General features: G+C 64.4%; 1 protein-coding gene and 1 pseudogene across 2 annotated transcripts; one reads left to right on the forward strand and one right to left on the reverse strand.

Annotated features, from left to right (window-relative positions):
* The first annotated feature begins 105 nt into the window (after positions 1–105).
* Positions 106–10,392, forward strand: IKBKG (inhibitor of nuclear factor kappa B kinase regulatory subunit gamma). 2 transcript variants are annotated; one of them, XM_068178241.1, is made up of 12 exons: positions 106–360; positions 2,128–2,576; positions 2,782–2,882; positions 2,967–3,011; positions 3,626–3,728; positions 4,164–4,270; positions 4,926–5,066; positions 6,428–6,524; positions 7,872–8,000; positions 8,722–8,846; positions 9,484–9,542; positions 9,634–10,392. In XM_068178241.1, the coding sequence occupies exons 1-12, from the start codon at positions 246–248 to the stop codon at positions 9,750–9,752; spliced, it is 1,590 nt and encodes a 529-aa protein (XP_068034342.1). In that variant the 5' UTR covers positions 106–245; the 3' UTR covers positions 9,753–10,392. The 2 variants fall into 2 exon arrangements, with proteins under 2 accessions (XP_068034342.1, XP_068034341.1); XM_068178240.1 differs by having other exon boundaries at positions 107–360; positions 4,161–4,270; positions 9,634–10,391.
* On the reverse strand, positions 10,391–20,512 carry LOC137466516 (selenide, water dikinase 1-like; annotated as a pseudogene).
* Between the last annotated feature and the right edge of the window lie 188 nt (positions 20,513–20,700).

A 20,700-nucleotide genomic window follows, 5' to 3' on the forward strand; every position in this document is an offset into this window, starting at 1 on the left:
AGAGAGGGCGAGGCTACACGCGGAGGCGTAACCAATCAGCGCTGTCCGCCCTCGGCGTTGCTATGGCGCCGCCATGACATTTACGAGGCGGAAGTGCAGCGGGGCGCGGTGACGTCACGCGCCCGCGGCGGAAGCAGGAAGTGGCGGCGCCGCCGGAGCCGCCGGGATCCCAAAAATCCCCGAATTCGGCCCAAAAATCCCCGAACTCGGCCCCAAAGCGCCCCCGAGCCCCCCGGGAGCCGCCGATGAGCGGCGGGCGCTGGCGGCGGCCCGCAGAGATGGTGCAGCCGGGGCCCGAGGCGGAGCCGGCGCTGGCGGAGGCGCTGCAGAGGCTGCGGGCGGAGAACCGCGAGCTGAGGGGTGAGAACTGCGCGGGCCGGGAGGGCCTGGCCGCACTGGGAGGGGCGCTGGGGGCACGGCGGGGGTGTCCCCGTGTCCCCACCAATGTCCCCTGATGTCCCCCGATGCCCTCAGCACCTCCAATGTCCCCAATGTCCCCCGTCCCCTCAACGTCCCCGATGTTCCCTCGATGTCCCCCCAACATCCCCACATCCCGATGTCCCCAGCGTCTCCACCCCCCGATGTCCCCAAGGTCCCCAATGTCCTCTCCATGTTCCTCATTTCACCAACAGCCCCGATGTCCCCGGTGCTCCCAGTGTCCCCAACGTCCCCCGGTGTCCCCAGTGTCCCCAACGTCCCCCGTGTCTCCAACTTACCCCCAATGTCCCCGCAGTGTCCCCGATGTCCCCCCCGTGTCCCAATGTCCTCAATGTCACAATGGCCCCTCAGTGTCCAAAGCCCCAGTGTCCTTAATGTCCCCAAACCCCCCGATGTCACCAATGTCCCAACGACCCCATGTCCCCAACCTGCCCAATGTCCCCAACCCCTCTGATGTCCCCTGAATGTGCCCAGTGTTCCAATGCCCCTGATGCCCATGGTCCCTGCCAATGTCCCCAATGTCCCCGCTGTCCCCAGTCCCTGCTGATGTCCCCAGTGTCCCTGCTGTCCCCACTGTCCCCAGTGCCCCTGTCCCTGTTGATGTCCCCGATGTCCTCACTGTCCCAGCTGTCCCCAATGCTGTCCCTGCTGTCCCCATTGCCCCCGATGTCCCCAGTGTTCCTGCTGTCCCTGCAGCTGTCCCCAGGAGCCCTGTGTCACTGCTGTCCCCGTGTCCCTGTCCCCAGGAGCCCTGTGTCACTGCTGTCCCCATGTCCCTGTCCCCAGGAGCCCTGTGTCACTGCTGTCCCCATGTCCCTGTGTCCCTGTCCCCATGTCCCTGTGTCACTGCTGTCCCCGTGTCCCTGTGTCCCTGTTCCCAGGAGCCCTGTGTCACTGCTGTCCCTGGGTCCCTGTCCCCAGGAGCCCTGTGTCACTGCTGTCCCCATGTCCCTGTGTCCCCGTCCCCAGGAGCCCTGTGTCACTGCTGTCCCCATGTCCCTGTGTCCCTGTCCCCAGGAGCCCTGTGTCACTGCTGTCCCCATGTCCCTGTGTCCCTGTCCCCAGGAGCCCTGTGTCACTGCTGTCCCCAGGAGCCCTGTGTCACTGCTGTCCCCATGTCCCCGTGTCCCTGTCCCCAGGAGCCCTGTGTCACTGCTGTACCCATGTCCCCGTGTCCCTGTCCCCAGGAGCCCTGTGTCACTGCTGTCCCCATGTCCCTGTGTCCCTGTCCCCAGGAGCCCTGTGTCACTGCTGTCCCCATGTCCCTGTGTCCCTGTCCCCAGGAGCCCTGTGTCACTGCTGTCCCCATGTTCCTGTGTCCCTGTCCCCAGGAGCCCTGTGTCACTGCTGTCCCCGTGTCCCTGTGTCCCTGTCCCCAGAAGCCCTGTGTCACTGCTGTCCCCGTGTCCCTGTCCCCAGAAGCCCTGTGTCACTGCTGTCCCCATGTCCCTGTGTCCCTGTCCCCAGGAGCCCTGTGTCACTGCTGTCCCCAGGAGCCCTGTGTCACTGCTGTCCCCAGGAGCCCTGTGTCACTGCTGTCCCCATGTCCCTGTGTCCCTGTCCCCAGGAGCCCTGTGTCACTGCTGTCCCCATGTCCCTGTGTCCCTGTCCCCAGGAGCCCTGTGTCACTGCTGTCCCCAGGAGCCCTGTGTCACTGCTGTCCCCATGTCCCTGTGTCCCTGTCCACAGGAGCCCTGTGTCACTGCACGCAGTCGCTGCGGCAGCGCCTGGAGGAGCTGCGGAAGCTGCAGCAGCAGCGCCGGGGGGAGCGGGAGCTGCTCTGGGGACGCTGGGGACAGGCCCGGGAGCTGGTGCTGCACCTGCGGGGACAGCGCGGGGACACCCCCGGGGACAGCCCTGAGGACACCACAGACACCCCCGGGGACGGCAGGGACACCCCTGGGGACATCAGGGACGCACCTGGGGACACCAAGGACCGCCCCGAGCACACCAAGGACACCGCTGGGGACATCAGGGACACCGAGGACACCCCTGGGGACACCAAGGACACGCCTGGGGACATCAGGGACACCCTCCCAGACATCAGGGACACCCCTGTGGACATCAGGGACACCCTCAGGGACACTCTCAGGGATACTGGGGACATCTGCAGGAGCACCCCTGACACCAGCACCGAGGTATGTGTGGCCCCCCCACTGTGTCCCCTCCCCCCATGTCCCCTCTGTCACCCCCCCCGTGTCCCCCCACCTCTCCCACTGCACCCACCATGTCCCTTTGTGTCCCCCAATGTCCTCCCCCCTCTCCCCAATGTCCCCTTGATGTCCCCCAATGTCCCCCTGGGGAGCCCCTAATGTCCCCCTGATGTCCCCAATGTCCCCACAGCCCCCCAAGGCATCCCCCCGCTCGGTGTCCCCCCCATTGGAGGATGTCCCCGCTGTCCCGGAGCCCCCCCAGGCCCCCCCCGGCGCCCCCCCGGAGCCCAGGTGAGCCCCTCCCCCCTGTCCCCTGCCCCTTGGGGACACCCCAATGTCCCCCACCCCTCCTGACCCCCCGTCGTGTCTCCCCAGCTCCGAGGAGCAGCTGAGGCAGCGCCTGGCAGAGGCTGAGGCTGAGTGAGTCAGGGACCCTGGGGACACCTGGGGACAGTCTGGGGACATCTGGGGACACTTAGGCGCACATGGGGACAATTGAGGCCACTTGGAGACACCTGGGGACACTCGGGAGCACATGGGAACAGTCAGGGGACACCTGGGGGCACTCTGGGGACACTTGGGTACAATATGGGGACAGTCTGGGGGCACTAGGGGACAGTCTGGGGCAGTTGGGAGCACTCTGGGGTCACTTGGGGACAGTCTGGGGACACTTGGGGGCACTTTTTGACCACTCTGGGGACACTTGGGGGCAGTTTGGGACACTTTGGAGTTGCTTCAGGAGCACTTTGGGAACGCTTGGAGCACTTTGGGGACACTTGGAGACACTTGGGGACATTTGAGGACACACTGGGGACACCTGAGGGCTCTTGGGGACACTTTGGGGACCCCTAGGCGGGTGGTGGCCATGGCTGAGGGAGGCTGGGGGTGTTGGGGACACTCTGGGGACATTATCCCCAGGCTGGTGACACTGCGGGCGCACGTGGGCAGGGCTTGGTGACATTTGGGGACAGGCTGGTGGCACTGCGGGCGCGCGTGGGCAGGGTTTGGTGACATTTGGTGACATTTGGGGACAGGCTGGTGGCACTGCGGGCGCGCGTGGCCGTGGCCGAGCTCCGGGCTCAGGACGTTTCCCGTGCGGCCGAGCTGCAGCTGCAGGGCCTGCGCCGCCAGCTGGAGGTACCGGGGACACCTGGGGACATGGGGACACCTGGGGACAGCCCTGGGGACAGCTGGGGCTTCACGGGGACAGCCCTGGGGACACCTGGGGACAGCCCTGGGGACAGCTGGGGCTTCACGGGAACAGTCCTGGGGACACATGGGGACAGCTGGGGCTCCATGGGGACAGCCCTGGGGACATGGGGAGAACCCTGAGGACACTGGGGTTTCCGTGAGGACATGGGGACAGCTGGGGACACTGGGGACTGGTGGGGACACCGGACACACCTGGGGATAGCTGGGGACACGCAGAGGGTGACAGTGTCCCTGTCCCTGTCCCCAGCAGGACAAGGCCCAGGTGCCAGCAGGGGTGACAGTGTCCCTGTCCCTGTCCCCAGCAGGACAAGGCCCAGGTGCCAGCAGGGGTGACAGTGTCCCTGTCCCTGTCCCCAGCAGGACAAGGCCCAGGTGCAGGCCCAGGTGACGTCGCTGCTGGGGGAGCTCCGGGAGAGCCAAAATCGCCTGGAGCGGAGCCGGGCGGAGAGAGAGCACCTGGAGCGCAGGTGGGGACACCTGGGGGACACGGGGACACCTGGGGGGACACAGGGGCACCTGGGGGGACACAGGGGCACCTGGGGACACAGGGGCACCTGGGGATACCTGGGGTGACACGGAGACACCTGGGAAAACACAGGGACACCTGGAGACATGTGGGGGGACACGGAGACACCTGGGAAGACACCCAGGGAGACACCTGGGGACACCTGGGGGGACACAGGGACACCTGGGTGGACATGGGGACCACTGGAGCACAGGTGGGGACACCTGGGGGTGGCACGAGGTGTGGTCGGGGTCAGGGACTGTCCCCAAGGGGAGGGGACACCGCAGCAGAGCCGGGCGGAGCCGGAGCACCTGGAGCGCAGGTGGGGGTGACACCTGTGCAGGTGACACCGAGTGACACTGGGGTGTCACAGAGCTCAATGGGTGCTGAGTGGTGCCACCAGCTCAAGGAGGTGACACTGGGTGACACACAGAGCCCCAAGGGGATGCCGGGCGGTGCCACCACTTTGAGGAGGTGCCACTGTTTGGGTGGCACTCAGTGACAGTGGGGTGTCCCTGGGATGTCCCAGGGCCCATGGGGACACCGAGCAGTGCCAGCAGCTGGAGGAGGTGGCACAGGGTGACAGTGGGTGACAATGGGGTGTCCCTGTGTCACAGGGCCCGCGGTGACGCCGAGCGGTGCCAGCAGCTGGAGGAGGTGACCCAGGGCCACCAGGTGCAGCTGGACCAGCTCCGGCTCCAGGTGACCAACCTGGAAACCGCCCTGAGGGTGGAGCGGCACGGGGCCACCGAGGAGAAGTGAGTGACAACGGGGACACTGGGGACATGGGGACACCGGGGAGGAGTGAGTGACAACGGGGACACTGGGGACACCGGGGAGGAGTGAGTGACAACGGGGACACTGGGGACATGGGGACACCGGGGAGGAGTGAGTGACAGCGGGGACATGGGGACACCGGGGAGAAGTGAGTGACAATGGGGACACTGGGGACATGGGGACACCGGGGAGAAGTGAGTGACAATGGGGACATGGGGACACCGGGGAGGAGTGAGTGACAATGGGGACATGGGGACACCGGGGAGGAGTGAGTGACAACGGGGACATGGGGACACCGGGGAGGAGTGAGTGACAATGGGGACATGGGGACACCGGGGAGGAGTGAGTGACAACGGGGACATGGGGACACCGGGGAGGAGTGAGTGACAACGGGGACATGGGGACACCGGGGAGGAGTGAGTGACAATGGGGACATTGCGGGGACGTGGGCAGGGGTGGCACCTGCGGACACCCATTGATGTCCCCAGTGTCCCCTCACTGTCCCCAGTGTCCCAGCTGGACGTTGGTGGGGCTCAAGGCCACCTGTCCCAGTGAGGGGACACGGGGGAGGCATTGGCACTCAATGTCCCCAGTGTCCCCAAGGCAGAAGCCACCTGTCCCTGATGATGTCCCCAGTGTCCCCTCACTGTCCCCTGTCCCCAGGAGGAAGCTGGTGCAGCTGCAGGCTGCCTGTCACCCCAATGTCCTCAGTGTCCCCAGTCCATGTCCCCAGTGTCCCCAGTGTCCCCAATCCATGTCCCCAATGTCCCCCATGTCCCAGGAGGAAGCTGGTGCAGCTGCAGGCTGCCTGTCCCCACAATGTCCCCAGTGTCCCCAGTGTCCCCAATGTCCCCCATGTCCCAGGAGGAAGCTGGTGCAGCTGCAGGCTGCCTGTCCCCCCAATGTCCCCAGTGTCCCCAATGTCCCCAATGTCCCCCATGTCCCAGGAGGAAGCTGGTGCAGCTGCAGGCTGCCTGTCCCCCCAATGTCCCCCATGTCCCAGGAGGAAGCTGGTGCAGCTGCAGGCTGCCTGTCCCCCCAATGTCCTCAGTGTCCCCAGTGTCCCCAATGTCCCCCATGTCCCAGGAGGAAGCTGGTGCAGCTGCAGGCCGCCTGTCCCCCCAATGTCCCCCATGTCCCAGGAGGAAGCTGGTGCAGCTGCAGGCTGCCTGTCCCCTCAAAGTCCTCAGTGTCCCCAGTCAGTGTCCCCAATCCATGTCCCCAATGTCCCCCATGTCCCAGGAGGAAGCTGGTGCAGCTGCAGGCTGCCTGTCCCCACAAAGTCCTCAGTGTCCCCAGTCAATGTCCCCAATCCATGTCCCCAATGTCCCCCATGTCCCAGGAGGAAGCTGGTGCAGCTGCAGGCCGCCTACCATCACCTGTTCCAGGAGTACGACGCCCACATCAAGGCCAGCCTGGAGGGGGACAAACGGAGCCAGGTGAGGGACAGGGGACACCGGGGGACACGGAGGGTCACGTCCCCTCCCTTGGGGACCCCGGGGCAGCCCCTTGTCCCCTCATTCCCCCCGCAGTGGCACCTTGGCCCCGTCCCAGTCCCTTAGGGACACCTGGAATGTCCCTGTGGCCCCTTGGGTGCTTTAGGTGCCCTCAGGTGAGTCCCCAGGTGACAGTGCCACCCCCCAGGTGACACAGGTGCGCCCCAGGTGTCACTGTACTGCCCCAGGTGACACAGGAGCCTGTAGCTGGGGGGCTGGGGGTGACACAGGTGACCCCCAGGTGGCACAGGTGACACCTGCAAGGTGTCACTGTCCCCCTGCAGGTGGCCCGGGAGCAGCTCGGGAGCTGAGGCTGCACTTGGGGACCTGGGGGTGACAGAGGTGTCCCCCAGGTGACCCCCAGGTGTCATTGTCGCCCCCAGGTGACACAGGAACAGCTCCAGGGGGCCGAGGCCACACTGGGGGTGCAGTGGGGGGGGGGGGATTGGGGGTGACAGAGGTGACCCCCAGGTGTCACAGGTGATCCCTCAGGTAGCACAGGTGACCCCCGGGTGGCACAGGTGTCACAGGTGACTCTCAGGTGGCACAGGTGACCCCCAGGTGTCACAGGTTACCCACAGGTTGACCCCCAAGTGGCACAGGTGACCCTCAGGTGTCACAGACATCACAGGTGATCTCTCAGGTGTCCCAGGTGACCCCCCAGGTGGCACAGGTGTCACAGGTGATCCCTCAGGTGGCACAGGTGTCACAGGTGATCTCTCAGATGTCCCAGGTGACCCCCAGGTGTCACAGGTGATCCCTCAGGTGTCCCAGGTGACCCCCAGGTGGCACAGGTGATCTCTCAGGTGTCACAGGTGATTCCTCAGGTGTCCCAGGTGACCCTCAGGTGGCACAGGTGATCCCTCAGGTGTCACAGGTGATCTCTCAGGTGTCCCAGGTGACCCCCACGTGTCACAGGTGATCCCTCAGGTGTCCCACGTGACCCCCAGGTGGCACAGGTGATCTCTCAGGTGTCACAGGTGATCTCTCAGGTGTCACAGGTGATCCCTCAGGTGTCCCAGGTGACCCCCAGGTGGCACAGGTGATCTCTCAGGTGTCACAGGTGATCTCTCAGGTGTCACAGGTGATCCCTCAGGTGTCCCAGGTGACCCCCAGGTGGCACAGGTGATCTCTCAGGTGTCACAGGTGATCCCTCAGGTGTCCCAGGTGACCCCCAGGTGACACAGGTGATCTCTCAGGTGGCACAGGTGACCCCCAGGTGGCACAGGTGACCCCCAGGTGTCACAGGTGATCTCTCAGGTGTCACAGGTGTCACTCCCCCCCGTGCAGGTGACACAGGAGCAGCTGCGGGCGGCCGAGGCCGCGCTGGCCCTCAAGCAGGAGCTCATCGATCGCCTCAAGGCCGAGGCCGAGCGCCAGCGGGCGGCCCTGGAGACCATCCCGGTGCTGCAGGCCCAGGTGGGGCTGGGGGGGTCCTTTGGGGGGGTCCCGAGACCCCCGATCCCCCCAAACCCAGGTGAACGTCCCCAAGGTGGGGCCGGGGGGATCTGGGAGCATCAGGGGGGATTTGGGGGTTCCCAGAGGGGTTTGAGGGGTCCTGAGGGAGCTCAGGGAGGTCCTGACCCCCCAGAGCCCCCCCTGACACCACAGAGCCCCCCTGACACCCCGAATCTCCCCTGACCCCCCAGAGCCCCCTGAATCTCCCCTGGTTGTCTTTGGGGGTTCCCTGGTTGGGTTTTGGCATTCTGTGGTTAGGTTTGAGGGTTCCCTGGTTGGATCTGGGGCTTCCTTGGTTGGATTTGGGGGTTCCCTGGTTGGATCTGGGGGTTCCCTGGTTGGATCTGGGAGTTCCCTGGTTGGATTTTGGGGTTCCCTGGTTGGGTTTGGGGGTTCCCTGGTTGGATTTGGGGTTCCATGTTTTGGGGCTTCCCTGGTTGGATTTGGGGGTTCCCTGGTTGGAATTTGGCGTTTCCTGGTTGGATCTGGGGGTTCCCTGGTTGGAATTTGGCGTTTCCTGGTTGGATCTGGGGGTTCCCTGGTTGGAATTTGGGGTTCCCTGGTTGGAATTTGGGGTTTCCTGGTTGGGTTTGAGGGTTCCCTGGTTGGATTTGGGGGTTCCCTGGTTGGAATTTGTGGTTCCCTGGTTGGGTTTGGGGTCCTGACCCCCCGGTGTCCCCAGGCCGACATTTACCGGGCGGATTTCGAGGCGGAGCGCGCGGCGCGGGAGCAGCTGCACGGGCAGCGCGAGGCTCTGCAGGAGGAGCTGAACCAGCTGCGGCTGCGGCTCGGCGGGGACGGGGCCCGGTAGGGCACTGAAACCCCAAAAACACCCCAGAAACACCCCAAAAACTCCCCAGAACACCTCAAAATATCCCAGAAACACACCAGAACACCTAAAACACCCCTAAAACACCACAGAACACCCCAAAACCACCCCAGAACACCCAGGAAATACCCCAAAGCACCCCAAAACCACCCCCAAATACCCTGAAACACCCCAAAAAACCCCTCTAAACTCCCCATAACATCCCAAAACCACCCCCAAATGCCCCAAAAGACCCCAACTTCCCCCCGAACACCCTGGCTGCCTCCCAAACAACCAAAATCCCCCAAAACCTCTCCCAAAACTCCCTGGGGGACCACAACAAACCCCCCGCTCTAAAGCTACCCCAAAACACCCAGAACACCCCGAAACCAGCCCCAAACACCCTGAGGAGCCCCCAAAACCACCCCCCATTCCCCCTCTCCCTCCTCCCTGACATCCCCCAGGCTCCCCCAAAATCCCTCAACTCCCCCAAACACTCTGGGTGTCCCCCCAAAAACCCCAACGGCCCCCAAACAACCCCTAGCCCCCCCCCCCCAACATCTCCCTGACCCCCCCAAAGCCCCCTGAGACCCCCCAAATTCCCCCAAATGCCCCAAATCCCCCCATTTCCCCCAGGGCTCGTCTGGAGGAGATGCGGAACCGGCATTCGGAGCCGCCCCCGGCCCCAGCGGGGGGTGAGTACAGAGGGGGGGCCCGGGACCCCCAAATCCTCCCCTGGGGGAGGGGCAGGGCCTGACTGTGCCCCTCCCCCCCGTCCCCCCACAGGTTTTGGGGGGCTCCTGCCCCCCCCCGAGGAGGGGCCCGACCTGTGCTGCCCCAAGTGCCAGTACAAGGCTCCGGACATGGACACGCTGCAGATCCACGTCATGGACTGCATCAAGTGAGGGGGGCCCCAAAACCCCCGGGGCACCCCAGAAACACCCGGGGCACCCCAGAAACACCCGGGGCACCCCAAAATCACCCTGGGGGCACCCCAAAAACACCCCCGGGGCACCCCAAAAACAATCCCGGGGCGCCGCAGAATCACCCCTGGGGCACCCCAAAAACACCCCCGGGGTGCCCCAGAATCACCCCCACGGCACCCCAATATCACCCCCTGGGGCACCCCAATATCACCTCAGGGGCACCCCAAAAACACCCCAGGAGCCTCAACCCAGGGGGAACCCCAAAATCCCCCCCCAAAAACCCCAAATTTTCCTCTGGGAATCTCTTCTCTGGATCCACGGCAGGAACTGGATCAGGTGGGGAGGGAGCACCCCAAAATCACCCCCGGAGCCTCAACCTGGGGTTTGGGAACCCCAAACCCCCCCCACATTTTCCTCTGGGAATCTCCTCTCTGGATCCACGGCAGGGATTGGATCATTTTGGGGGGGAGGATGCCCCAAAGCCCCCCCAGAGATCCCCCCTGGGGTGCCCCCATCCTCCCAAGCCCCTTGGACCATCCCCTCCCATGTGGGGGAACCCCCAAACGCCACCCGGGATTTTGGGGCGACCCACCCCCCCTCAATAAAGGCCCCCTGAATTTGGCTGAAATCTCATTTATTCCCCATTTCTGGGGGGTTCCCCCCAACCCCCCCCTCACTGAGGGGGAGTCTCAGCCCCTCCCCCACCCCCGCGGGGGGTTTTGGGGGGGGGCGTCACGTGGGGGGGATTTTGGGGGTGCTGGGGGGGCTCCGCCCGCTGCTCATCGGGCAGAGCCGGGGGGGGGGGGAGGGAGATGATCTTAGAGGGGTCCCCAAAAAAGGGGAGGGGGAATTTTGGGGGACCCTCGTTGTGCAGAGCTGGGTCAGGATCTTGGGGGGTTCACCTGCAGCGCTGGGGGGGGTTGGGCACAGATCTGGGGAGGTTTTGGGGTCCCCTGAAAAGGGGGCTTGACCTCATTTGGGGGGCCTTTGGATTTTTTGGGGGGGTTTGACCTAATTTGGGGGAATTTTGATTGGATTTTTTTGGGGGGGATTGACTTAATCTGGGGGAACTGTGATTGGATTTTCTGGGGAGATGTTTGACTGATTCTTGGGGCAGCTTTGATGGGATTTTTGGTTTGTTTTTTTTTTTGGGGGGGGGGATTTTGGCCACAGCGAGCCCCGGGGATTTTTGGGGGTTTCTTTGGGGTCCCCTAACGGGGGGCTCGGCGTGGCTCTGTCGGGGGGATCTGACCCAACTTTGGGGTTTTCTTTGGGGTCCCTTTTCCGGGAGCTGTCTCAGCGTTGGGATTTGCCTGGTTTGGGGAGTTTTGGGGGGTCTCTCCCCTAGAAGGCGGCTCGGGGCGGCTCCGGGGGGGGGGTCCCGGGGCTGTCGGGGGCCCCGCGGGGGGCACCTCGATCACCCGGGGTTTGTCGATGACGCGGGCGCCGCGGGGCCCCTTCTCCACCACGCCCACGATCCAGGCCTGCAGCCCCGGGGCGCGGCCCGGCGCCTTCAGCTCGGCGCAGAACCGCGCGGCCTGGGCGCGGGGCAGCACCACCAGCAGCCCCCCTGCGGGAACGGCGCTCAGGGCGCGGCGGAACCCCGGCACCCCAAAACCCCCAAACCCCAAAACCCGGGCAACCCAAAACCCCGGAACGCGGGCAACCCAAAACTCCGGCACCCCAAAACCCCCAAACCCCGGGCACCCCAAAACCCGGGCAACCCAAAACCCCCAAACCCCAAAATGCAGGCACCCCAAAACCCCGGCACCCCAAAACCCGGGCAACCCAAAACCTCAAAACCCCAAAATGCAGGCACCCCAAAACCCCGGCACCCCAAAACCCAGGCAACCCAAAACCCCAGCACCCCAAAACCCCCAAACCCCAAAATGCAGACACCCCAAAGCCCCGGCACCCTGGCACCCCAAAACCCGGGCAACCCAAAACCCCAGAATGCGGGCACCCCAAAACCCCGGCACCCTGGCACCCCAAAACCCGGGCAACCCAAAACCCCAGAATGCGGGCATCCCAAAACCCCAGCACCCCAAAACCCTGGCACCCCAAAACCCGGGCAACCCAAAACCCCAGAATGCGGGCACCCCAAAACCCCGGCACCCCAAAACCCTGGAACCCCAAAACCCAGGCAACCCAAAACCCCGGAACCCCAAAACCCCAAAACGCAGGCACCCAAAACCTCAAAAGCCTGGGACTCCAAAACATGGGCACCCCAAAACCCCGGTAACCGATAACCCCAAAACACAGGCACCCCAAAACCCTGAAATGGGGGCATCCCAAAACCCCAGCACCCCATAACCCCAAAACCCAGGCAACCCAAAACCCCGGCACCCCAAAACCACAAACCCCAAAAATGCAGGCACCCCAAAACCCTGGCACCTCAAAACCTTGGTAACCCATAACCCCAAAACCCCAAAATGCAGGCACCCCAATACCCCAAAATGGGGGCACCCCAAAACCCCGGCACCCTGGAACACCAAAACCCCAAAATGCAGGCACCCCAAAACCTCGAAACCCCATCACCCCAATACCCGGGCACCCCGGAACCACAGGCACCCCAAAACCCCAGCACCCTGAAACCCCAGCACCCCAAAACCTTGGGCACCCCAAAATACCTCAAAAATTCCCCCAAACCACTCCGGAACACCCCAAAACCCGGGCACCCCAAAACCCGGGCACCCCAGAAGCGGGGTGGGGGGTGGGAAATGGGGATTTTGGGGGGTTTCACCCAAAATGAGGAGTCTGGGGGATGCCACCCGCCGCTTTTGGGGAACATCCCTCCAATTTTGGGATTTCTCCCTCTGTTTCTGGGATCCCTCCCTCCTCCTTTTGGAAGGATTTTTGCATTCCATTTTCGGGGTCCCTTACTCCATTTTTGGAGTCTCTTAGCACCCCTAATTCCATTTTTGGGGTCCCTTATCCCACTTTGAGGGTCTCTTACACTATTTTTGGGGCATCTTATCCCATTTTTAGCACCCCTTTTCCCATTTTCGGGGTCCCCAATCCCATTCTCAGAGCCCCTTTTCCCCTTTTCGGGGTCCCCTACCCCATTTTTAGGCTCCCCAATCCTGTTTTCAGGGCCCCCCACCCCATTCCCAGAGCCCCTTTTCCCATTTTCAGGGTCCCCAACCCCATTTTCGGGCTCCCTTTTCCCATTTTCCAGCTCCCCACCCCATTTCTGGCCTCCCCACCCCCATTCCCGATGCCCCTTTTCCCATTTTCAGGGTCCCCACCTCCATTTTGGGGGTCCCCAACCCCATTCCCCATTTTTGGGCTCCCCAACCCATTTTCAGGGTCCCCAACCCCCATTTCAGGGCCCCCAATCCCGTTTTCAGGGTCCCCAACCCCATTCCTGGTGCCCCCTTTGCCATTTTCGGGCTCCCCAACCCCAATTTCAGGGTCCCTATCCCCATTTTGGAGGTCCCTAACCCCATTTTTGGGCTCTCCATCCCAATTTCAGGGTCCCCCACCCCATTCCCGCTGCCCCTTTTCCCACTTTCAGGGTCCCCACCCACATTTTTCACACTCCCCAATCCCATTTTCAGGGTCCCACCCCCATTCCCGGTGCCCTTTTCCCATTTTCAGGGTCCCCACCCCCATGTTGGGGATCCCCACCCCTATTTTTGGGGTCCCCAATCCCATTTTCATGGTCCCCACCCCCATTTTTGGGCTCCCCAATCCCATTTTCAGGGTCCCCAGCCCCATTCCCGGTGCCCCTTCTCCCCTTTTCAGGGTCCCCACCCCCATGTTGGGGGTCCCCAACCCCATTTTTGGGGTCCCCACCCCCATTTTCAGGGTCCCCAACCCCATTTCAGGGCCCCCAATCCCATTTTCATGGTCCCCAACCGCATTTTGGGAGTCCCCAACCCCATTTTTGGGCTCTCCATCCCAATTTCAGGGTCCCCCACCCCATTTTCCAGCTCCCCACCCCCATTCCCGGTGGCCCTTTTCCCATTTTTGGGGTGCCCCTCCCCGGGGGCCGTACCCGAGGTCTCGGGGGCGGTGCCCTGCAGCAGCCCCCCGCGGCCCCCGCAGGCCTTGCTGACGGCGGCCATCCTGGCGATGACGGGCAGGTTGTGGATGACGAAGGCCACGTCCAGGCGCTGCTGCGCCGCCAGCGCGCGCGCGTGCCCCAGCACCCCGAAGCCCGTGACGTCGGTGGCTGCGTGCGCCCCGAAGGCGCGCATCAGCCCCGCGGCTGGGGGACAGACAGCGTGTCACCACACTGGGACGGCGTGTCACCTCGCAGGGACGGCGTGTCACCGCGCTGGGACAGCGTGTCACCGCACTGGGACAGCGTGTCACCTCACAGGGACGGCGTGTCACCGCGCTGGGACAGTGTGTCACCGCACTGGGACAGCGTGTCACCTCGCAGGGACGGCGTGTCACCGCACTGGGACAGCGTGTCACCGCGCTGGGACGGCGTGTCACCTCACAGGGACAGCGTGTCACCTCACAGGGACAGCGTGTCACCGCGCTGGGACGGCGTGTCACCACGCAGGGACAGCGTGTCACCACGCAGGGACAGCATGGGACAGCGTGTCACCTCACAGGGACAGTGTGACACCGCACTGGGACAGTGTGGGACAGCGTGTCACCTCACAGGGACGGCGTGTCACCGCACTGGGACAGCGTGTCACCTCACAGGGACGGCGTGTCACCGCACTGGGACAGCGTGTCACCGCACTGGGACAGCGTGTCACCTCACAGGGACGGCGTGTCACCGCACTGGGACAGCGTGTTACCGCGCTGGGACAGCGTGTCACCTCACAGGGACAGCGTGTCACTGCATTGGGACAGCGTGGGACAGCACGTCACCTCGCAGGGACAACGTGTCACCTTGCAGGGACAGCGTGTCACCGCACTGGGACAGCGTGTCACCTCGCAGTGACAGCGTGTCACCACGCTGGGACAGCACGTCACCACACTGGGACAGCGTGTCACCTCGCAGGGACAGCGTGTCACATCACAGGGACACTCTGGGACACCGTGTCACCTCACACAAACACGGCGTCCCATCACAGGAACACCCTGGTGTGGGGACACCATGTCACCTCACAGGGATGCCGTGGGACACTGTCGTATCACAGGGCCACCCTATTCCCTCCCAGGAACACCGTGTCATCTCACAGGGACACCGTGTCACCTCACACAGACAGTGTCGTATCACAGGGACACCGTGTCACCTCACAGGGACGCCTTTGGGGACATCCAGCATGGCCTGGGGACACCCAGCAACAACTCTGGGGACATCTAGGGTCGCTTTAGGGACTGTCCCAGTAGCTTTGTGTTCCCTGGGGTGGCTCTGGGGACATCTGGGGTGGCTCTGGGATGCCCTGAGTCCATCAGGGGTGGCGCTGGGGCCCTGCAGGGTGGCCCTTGTCCCCAGTGTCACGCACCGGTGCGGTTCAGCGTGGCCATGCTGGACACGGCCTCCTGGTAGGCCAGCTCCACCTCCTCCCGGGTCACCACCAGCTTGATCTTGTTCCAGCGCTCGGGCTGCAGGGACAGCGGGGGGGACAGCGTCAGGGACACCTTGGGGACGGCCCCGTGGCGCTCAGGGTCCCTTTGGGGACATCGGGGGTGGTTCCATCCCTCAGGGACATCAGGGGTGGCTTTGGGGTCCCACTGGGGACACCTCGGGTGGATTTTAGTCCCATTGTGGCTCCTCTTGGGGACACCTGAGTGTCTCCAGACCCATCTGAGGTGTCCTTGGGGACACAGGGCTGGCTCTGGGCCCCCCCCGCAGTGTCCCCCTGTCCCTCCTGGCCCCATCCAGGTGCCCTCAGTGCCACTCACCATGTCCAGCCACTGGTGGGCGGTGACAGCCATGTGTGTCCCCAAGGGCTTGGTCAGCACCAGGACGTCCCCAGGCACGGCACTATCCGGCCTGGCCAGGGCTGGAGTCAGCGTGGGACATACCCTGCCCCAGGCCCCGCCCCCATGTCCCAAACCACGCCTCCATATCACCAAACCCCACCCCCACATTGTCAGGCCCTGCCCCCATGCCCCAAACCCTGCCCCCATGTCCCAAACCCTGCCCCCATGTCCCCAAACCCCGCCCCCATGTCCCAAACCCTGCCCCCATGTCCCAAACCCCGCCCCCATCTCCCAAACCCTGCCCCCACATTCCAAACCCTGCCCCCATGTCCCAAACCCTGCCCCCACATTCCAAACCCCGCCCCCATGTCCCAAACCCCGCCCCCACATCCTCAGGCCCTGCCCCATGTCCCCAGGTGCCACCCCAGGCCCCGCCTGTCACTCACATTGACAAGCCCACTTGATTGACAGCAGCTGCCCCACCCTGTTCCCAAGTACCACCCACTTCCCTTGATTGACACATGGCCATGGCCACACCCCCTGCCAAGCCCCACCCACCACTCCAATGATGGCTTTCAGTGGCAGCAGCAACCCTGCCCCAGGCCCCGCCTCTGTCACTCACAATTGACAGGTGGCAGTGGCCCCACCCATCTCACAAATGATTGACAGGTGATAGTGGCCCCACCCATCACAGAAATGATTGATAGGTGGCAGTGCCCCCACCCATCACAGAAATGATTGACAAGCAGCAGTAGCCCTGCCTATGATACAAATGATTGACAGGTGGCAGTGCCCCCACCCATCACACAAATGATTGACATGTGGCTGTGGCCCCACCCATCACAGAAATGACTGACAGGTAGCAGTGGCCCTGCCCACCACTCACATGATGAACTCGCTTGATTGACAGACGGCGGTGGCCACGCCCCCCACAATGACCCAGGGGTTGAGCACGGTGTGTCCCCCTGTCACCGACGTCCCCCCGTCCTCGGCCGCGTCCCGGAAGCCCTGGATGATCAGCGGCATCACCTTGTCCCGTTCCTGGGGGGACACGACCGGCCCTGTCACCCCGTGGCCCCCTGTCACCCCCACAGTGTCCTCTGTCACCATGTCCCCTGTCACCCCCATGTCCCTGTCACCCCCACAGTGTCCCCTGTCACCCCATGTCCCCCTGTCACCCCCATGTCCCTGTCACCCCCACAGTGTCCCCTGTCACCCCATGTCCCCCTGTCACCCCCACAGTGTCCTCTGTCACCCCCTGTGTCCTCTGTCACCCCCTGTGTCCCCCTGTCACCCCCACAGTGTCCCTGTCACCCCCACAGTGTCCCTGCCACCCTCACAGTGTCCCTGTCACTCCCTCTGTCCCTGTCACCCCTGCAGTGTCCCTGTCACGCTCTCAGTGTCCCCTACGACCCCCACAGTGTCCCCTGTCACCCTCCACTGTCCCCTGACACCCCCCATATCCCTGTGACCCACTCCTGCCACTTCAATACACCTGTCACTTTCACATCCCTGCCACCTCCCTGTCCCCTGTCCCCACTGTCACTGTGAGCCCCCATCCCTGCCACCCCACCCCTGTCAGTGTCACCACGTGTCCCCGTGTCCCTGTGCTGCCTGATGTCACTGTCACCCCATGGCACAGTGACTCTGCCGTGCCAGTGTCCCCTCGAGTCTGTCCCCTTGGCTGTCCCTGTCACCATCCTGCCCCTGCCACACACCTGTCCTGCCTCGTGTCCCTGTGCCCCTTACACACTGCTGCTACCCCTTCGTGTCCTTGTCACCACCCTGCCACCCCCACCTACCTGCCTCCCTGTGTCCCGCTGTGTCTGCTGTCCCCACACTGTCCCCCCATGTCCCTGTGTCCCGCTGTGTCTGCAGTCCCCACACTGTCCCCCCATGTCCCTGTGCCCCCCTGTGTCTGCAGTCCCCACACTGTCCCCCCATGTCCCTGTGTCCCCCCATGTCCCTGTGTCCCGCTGTGTCTGCTGTCCCCACACTGTCCCCGCATGTCCCTGTGTCCCCCCATGTCCCTGTGTCCCCCTGTGTCTGCTGTCCCCACTGTCCTGCCCGTGCTCCTGCATCCCTCCATGTCCATGTGTCCCTCCACGCCCCTGTGTCCTCCCCACGTCCCTGTGTCCCCCCCATGTCCGTGTCCCCTCCACGTCCCTGTGTCCCCCTGTGTCTGCTGTTCCCACACTGTCCCCCCATGTCCCTGTGTCCCCCCATGTCCCTGTGTCCCCTCCCCATCCCTGTGTCCCCCCCATGTCCCTGTGTCCCCCCCATGTCTGCTGTCCCCACTGTCCTGCACATGTCTCTGTGTCCCCATGTCCCTGTGTCCCCCCATGTCCGTGTCCCCTCCACGTCCCTGTGTCCCCCTGTGTCTGCTGTCCCCACACTGTCCCCCCATGTCCCTGTGTCCCCGCCATGTCCCTGTATCCCCCTGTGTGCCCACTGTGTCTGCTGTCCCCACACTGTCCTGTCCATGTCCTTCTGTCCTCTCTATACCCCTGTGTCCCCCCATGTCCCCGTGTCCCCCCCGTCCCTGTCACCTCGTCGCTCATGCGCTGGCTGACGCTCAGCAGCATCAGGACATTGTCACACTCAGGGTGTGTCCCTGTGTCCCCCCAATGTCCCCGTGTCCCCCCCCGTGTCCCCCCCGTCCCTGTCACCTCGTCGCTCATGCGCTGGCTGACGCTCAGCAGCATCAGGACATTGTCACGCTCAGGGTGTGTCCCCGTGTCCCCCCCATGTCCCCGTGTCCCCCCCGTCCCTGTCACCTCGTCGCTCATGCGCTGGCTGACGCTCAGCAGCATCAGGACATTGTCACGCTCAGGGTGTGTCCCCGTGTCCCCCCCATGTCCCCGTGTCCCCCCCATGTCCCCGTGTCCCCCCCGTCCCTGTCACCTCGTCGCTCATGCGCTGGCTGACGCTCAGCAGCATCAGGACGTTGTCACACTCTGTCACCCCCATGGCGTACAGGTCACTCAGGACGTTGGCGCAGGCGATGCGGCCCTGAAACGGGGGGAGGGGGTTTGGGGGGGTCCAGGGCAGGACTGGGGAACCCTGATGGTGTTTGGGGGAGTCCAAGGTGGAGTTCGGGAGCCTTGGGATGGACTGGGGGGCGGCTGAAGGGGATTTTGGGGGCCCCTGGGGGGATTTGGGGTCCCCGGGTGGGATTTTGAGGGCCCTTGGGGGGAATTTGGAGTACCCAGGTGGGATTTGAGGTGCCCAGGGTGGGATTTGGAGGCCCCAGGTGGGATTTGGGTTGCCCAGAGTGGGATTTGAGGTAGCCAGGGGGGACTTGGCGTGCCCAGGGTGGGACTGGGGGGTCCCCAGGTGGAGTTTTGGGAAGCCCAAGTTGGGGTTTAGGAAGCCTAGCATAGAACTGGGGGGTCACAAGGGGATTCTGGGGGCCCTCAGGGGGATTTGGGGGCCCAGGAGAGGGCTAAAGGATCTTGGGGGGGGTTTGGGGGGCCAAGAAGGGCCAGGGGAGAATTGAGGGGACCCCTGGATGGATTCGGGGGGTCCCTGAGGGGTTTTGGGTTCTTGGGTGGGATTAGGGGCCCGCCCAAGGCCCCGGGGGCAATTTGGGGTCTCTCAAGAGCCCTGATGGGATCAGGGGGGGCCCCAGGGGTGATTTTGGGGTACAAGGTGTATTTATGGGGTCCCAGGGGTGATTTTGGGGTACAAGGTGTATTTATGGGGTCCCAGGGGTGATTTTGGGATGCAGTGGGTATTTATGGGGTTCCAGGGGTGATTTTGGGGTGCAGTGGGTATTTATGGGGTCCCAGGGGTGATTTTGGGGTGAAGTGGGTATTTATGGGGTCCCAGGGATGATTTTGGGGTGCAGTGGGTATTTATGGGGTCCCAGGGGTGATTTTGGGGTGCAGTGGGTATTTATGGGGTCCCAGGGGTGATTTTGGGGTGCAGGGGGTATTTATGGGGTCCCAGGGGTGATTTTGGGGATGCAGTGGGTATTTATGGGGTCCCAGGGGTGATTTTGGGGTGCAGTGGGTATTTATGGGGTCCCAGAGAGGTTCAGGGGGGTTTTTGGGGTACCATCATGTAGGGGTCATCGATGATGGGGTAGAAGAAGTCGGTGGTCTGCACCAGCGAGAGCCCCCCGTGCCGCAGCGGGATCACACACGAGTCCAGCCCGATGCCTGGGGGCACAGGGGGGCACCGAGCCCTCAGGGGGGGCACCGAGCCCTCAGGGGGTGGGGGACACAAGGACGGGGCAGACCCGGATGGGGACGGGAACGCGGATCCGGCCGGGAGGGGGGAACCGGATCCGAGGGGGCCCCTCCCCTCCCCGGCCCCTCCCGCGGCTCCTCCCCTCCCCCCCGCGCCCTTTGCCCCCTCCGCCTCTCGCCACCTTTGCCCCGTCCCCCGCTCACCTGCCCGAGCCCCCTCCGGTCTGCCCTTTGCCCTCCGGACTGCCCCGAGGCCGCTCAGCGCCCCCGCCATGGTCCTGAGCCCGCCCGCAGCCCTCCTGGCTCCCCCCGGGCCCCCCCAAACCCCTCAGCGCCCCCGAGCCCCCCTGGCTCCCCCCAAAGCCTCCCTCGGAGGGCTCCCCGAGGCCTCTGAGCGCCCCCGAGGCCGCACCTCCGAGCTCGCCGCAGAGCCCCCGGACCCCCGCAGCCCTCCCGGGGATCTCCCCACTCTCACCCAGCGCCGGGGCCCCGCCGCTCTCCGCTTCCGCCCCTTCCCCTCCGCCTCCTCCTCCCGGGCGCTGCCCCTCCAGTCCCGCCAGGAGCTTGAGCAGCGTCTCCTGCGGGACTTTGCAGCCTCAGCCGCGCAGTTCCCCGTAGGCCGTGAGGCGCCAGGACGGGTCCAGGCCCAGCGCCGCGGGGTCCCAGCGCCGCGACCCGCCCGGCACCGCCGCCATCTTGGAATGCACCGACCCGCCGAGCGCCGCCGCCGCTGATTGGCTGCGGCCCTGCCGCCGGCGGGCGCTGATTGGGCGACGCCTGAGGAACGCGGGCGGGGATTGGTCGGTTTTGAGAGTGAGGAGCCGGTGCGAGTGATGGGCGGGGTCTAAGGGGGTGTGACAGGTGAGGAGAGCGGCGATTGGTCCGTGGATGAAGGAGGG

The sequence above is a fragment of the Anomalospiza imberbis genome, unplaced genomic scaffold (genome assembly GCF_031753505.1).
Source record: "Anomalospiza imberbis isolate Cuckoo-Finch-1a 21T00152 unplaced genomic scaffold, ASM3175350v1 scaffold_244, whole genome shotgun sequence".
NCBI lineage: Eukaryota > Metazoa > Chordata > Aves > Passeriformes > Viduidae > Anomalospiza > Anomalospiza imberbis.

Coding starts and splice junctions, on each gene's coding strand:
- IKBKG (XM_068178240.1), top strand. CDS start 246: ATGAGCGGCGGGCGCTGGCGGCGGCCCGCAGAGATGGTGCAGCCGGGG. Junction 8,001..8,721: donor TCCCGGTGCTGCAGGCCCAG/GTGGGGCTGGGG, acceptor CGGTGTCCCCAG/GCCGACATTTACCGGGCGGA. Junction 8,847..9,483: donor CTCGGCGGGGACGGGGCCCG/GTAGGGCACTGA, acceptor CATTTCCCCCAG/GGCTCGTCTGGAGGAGATGC.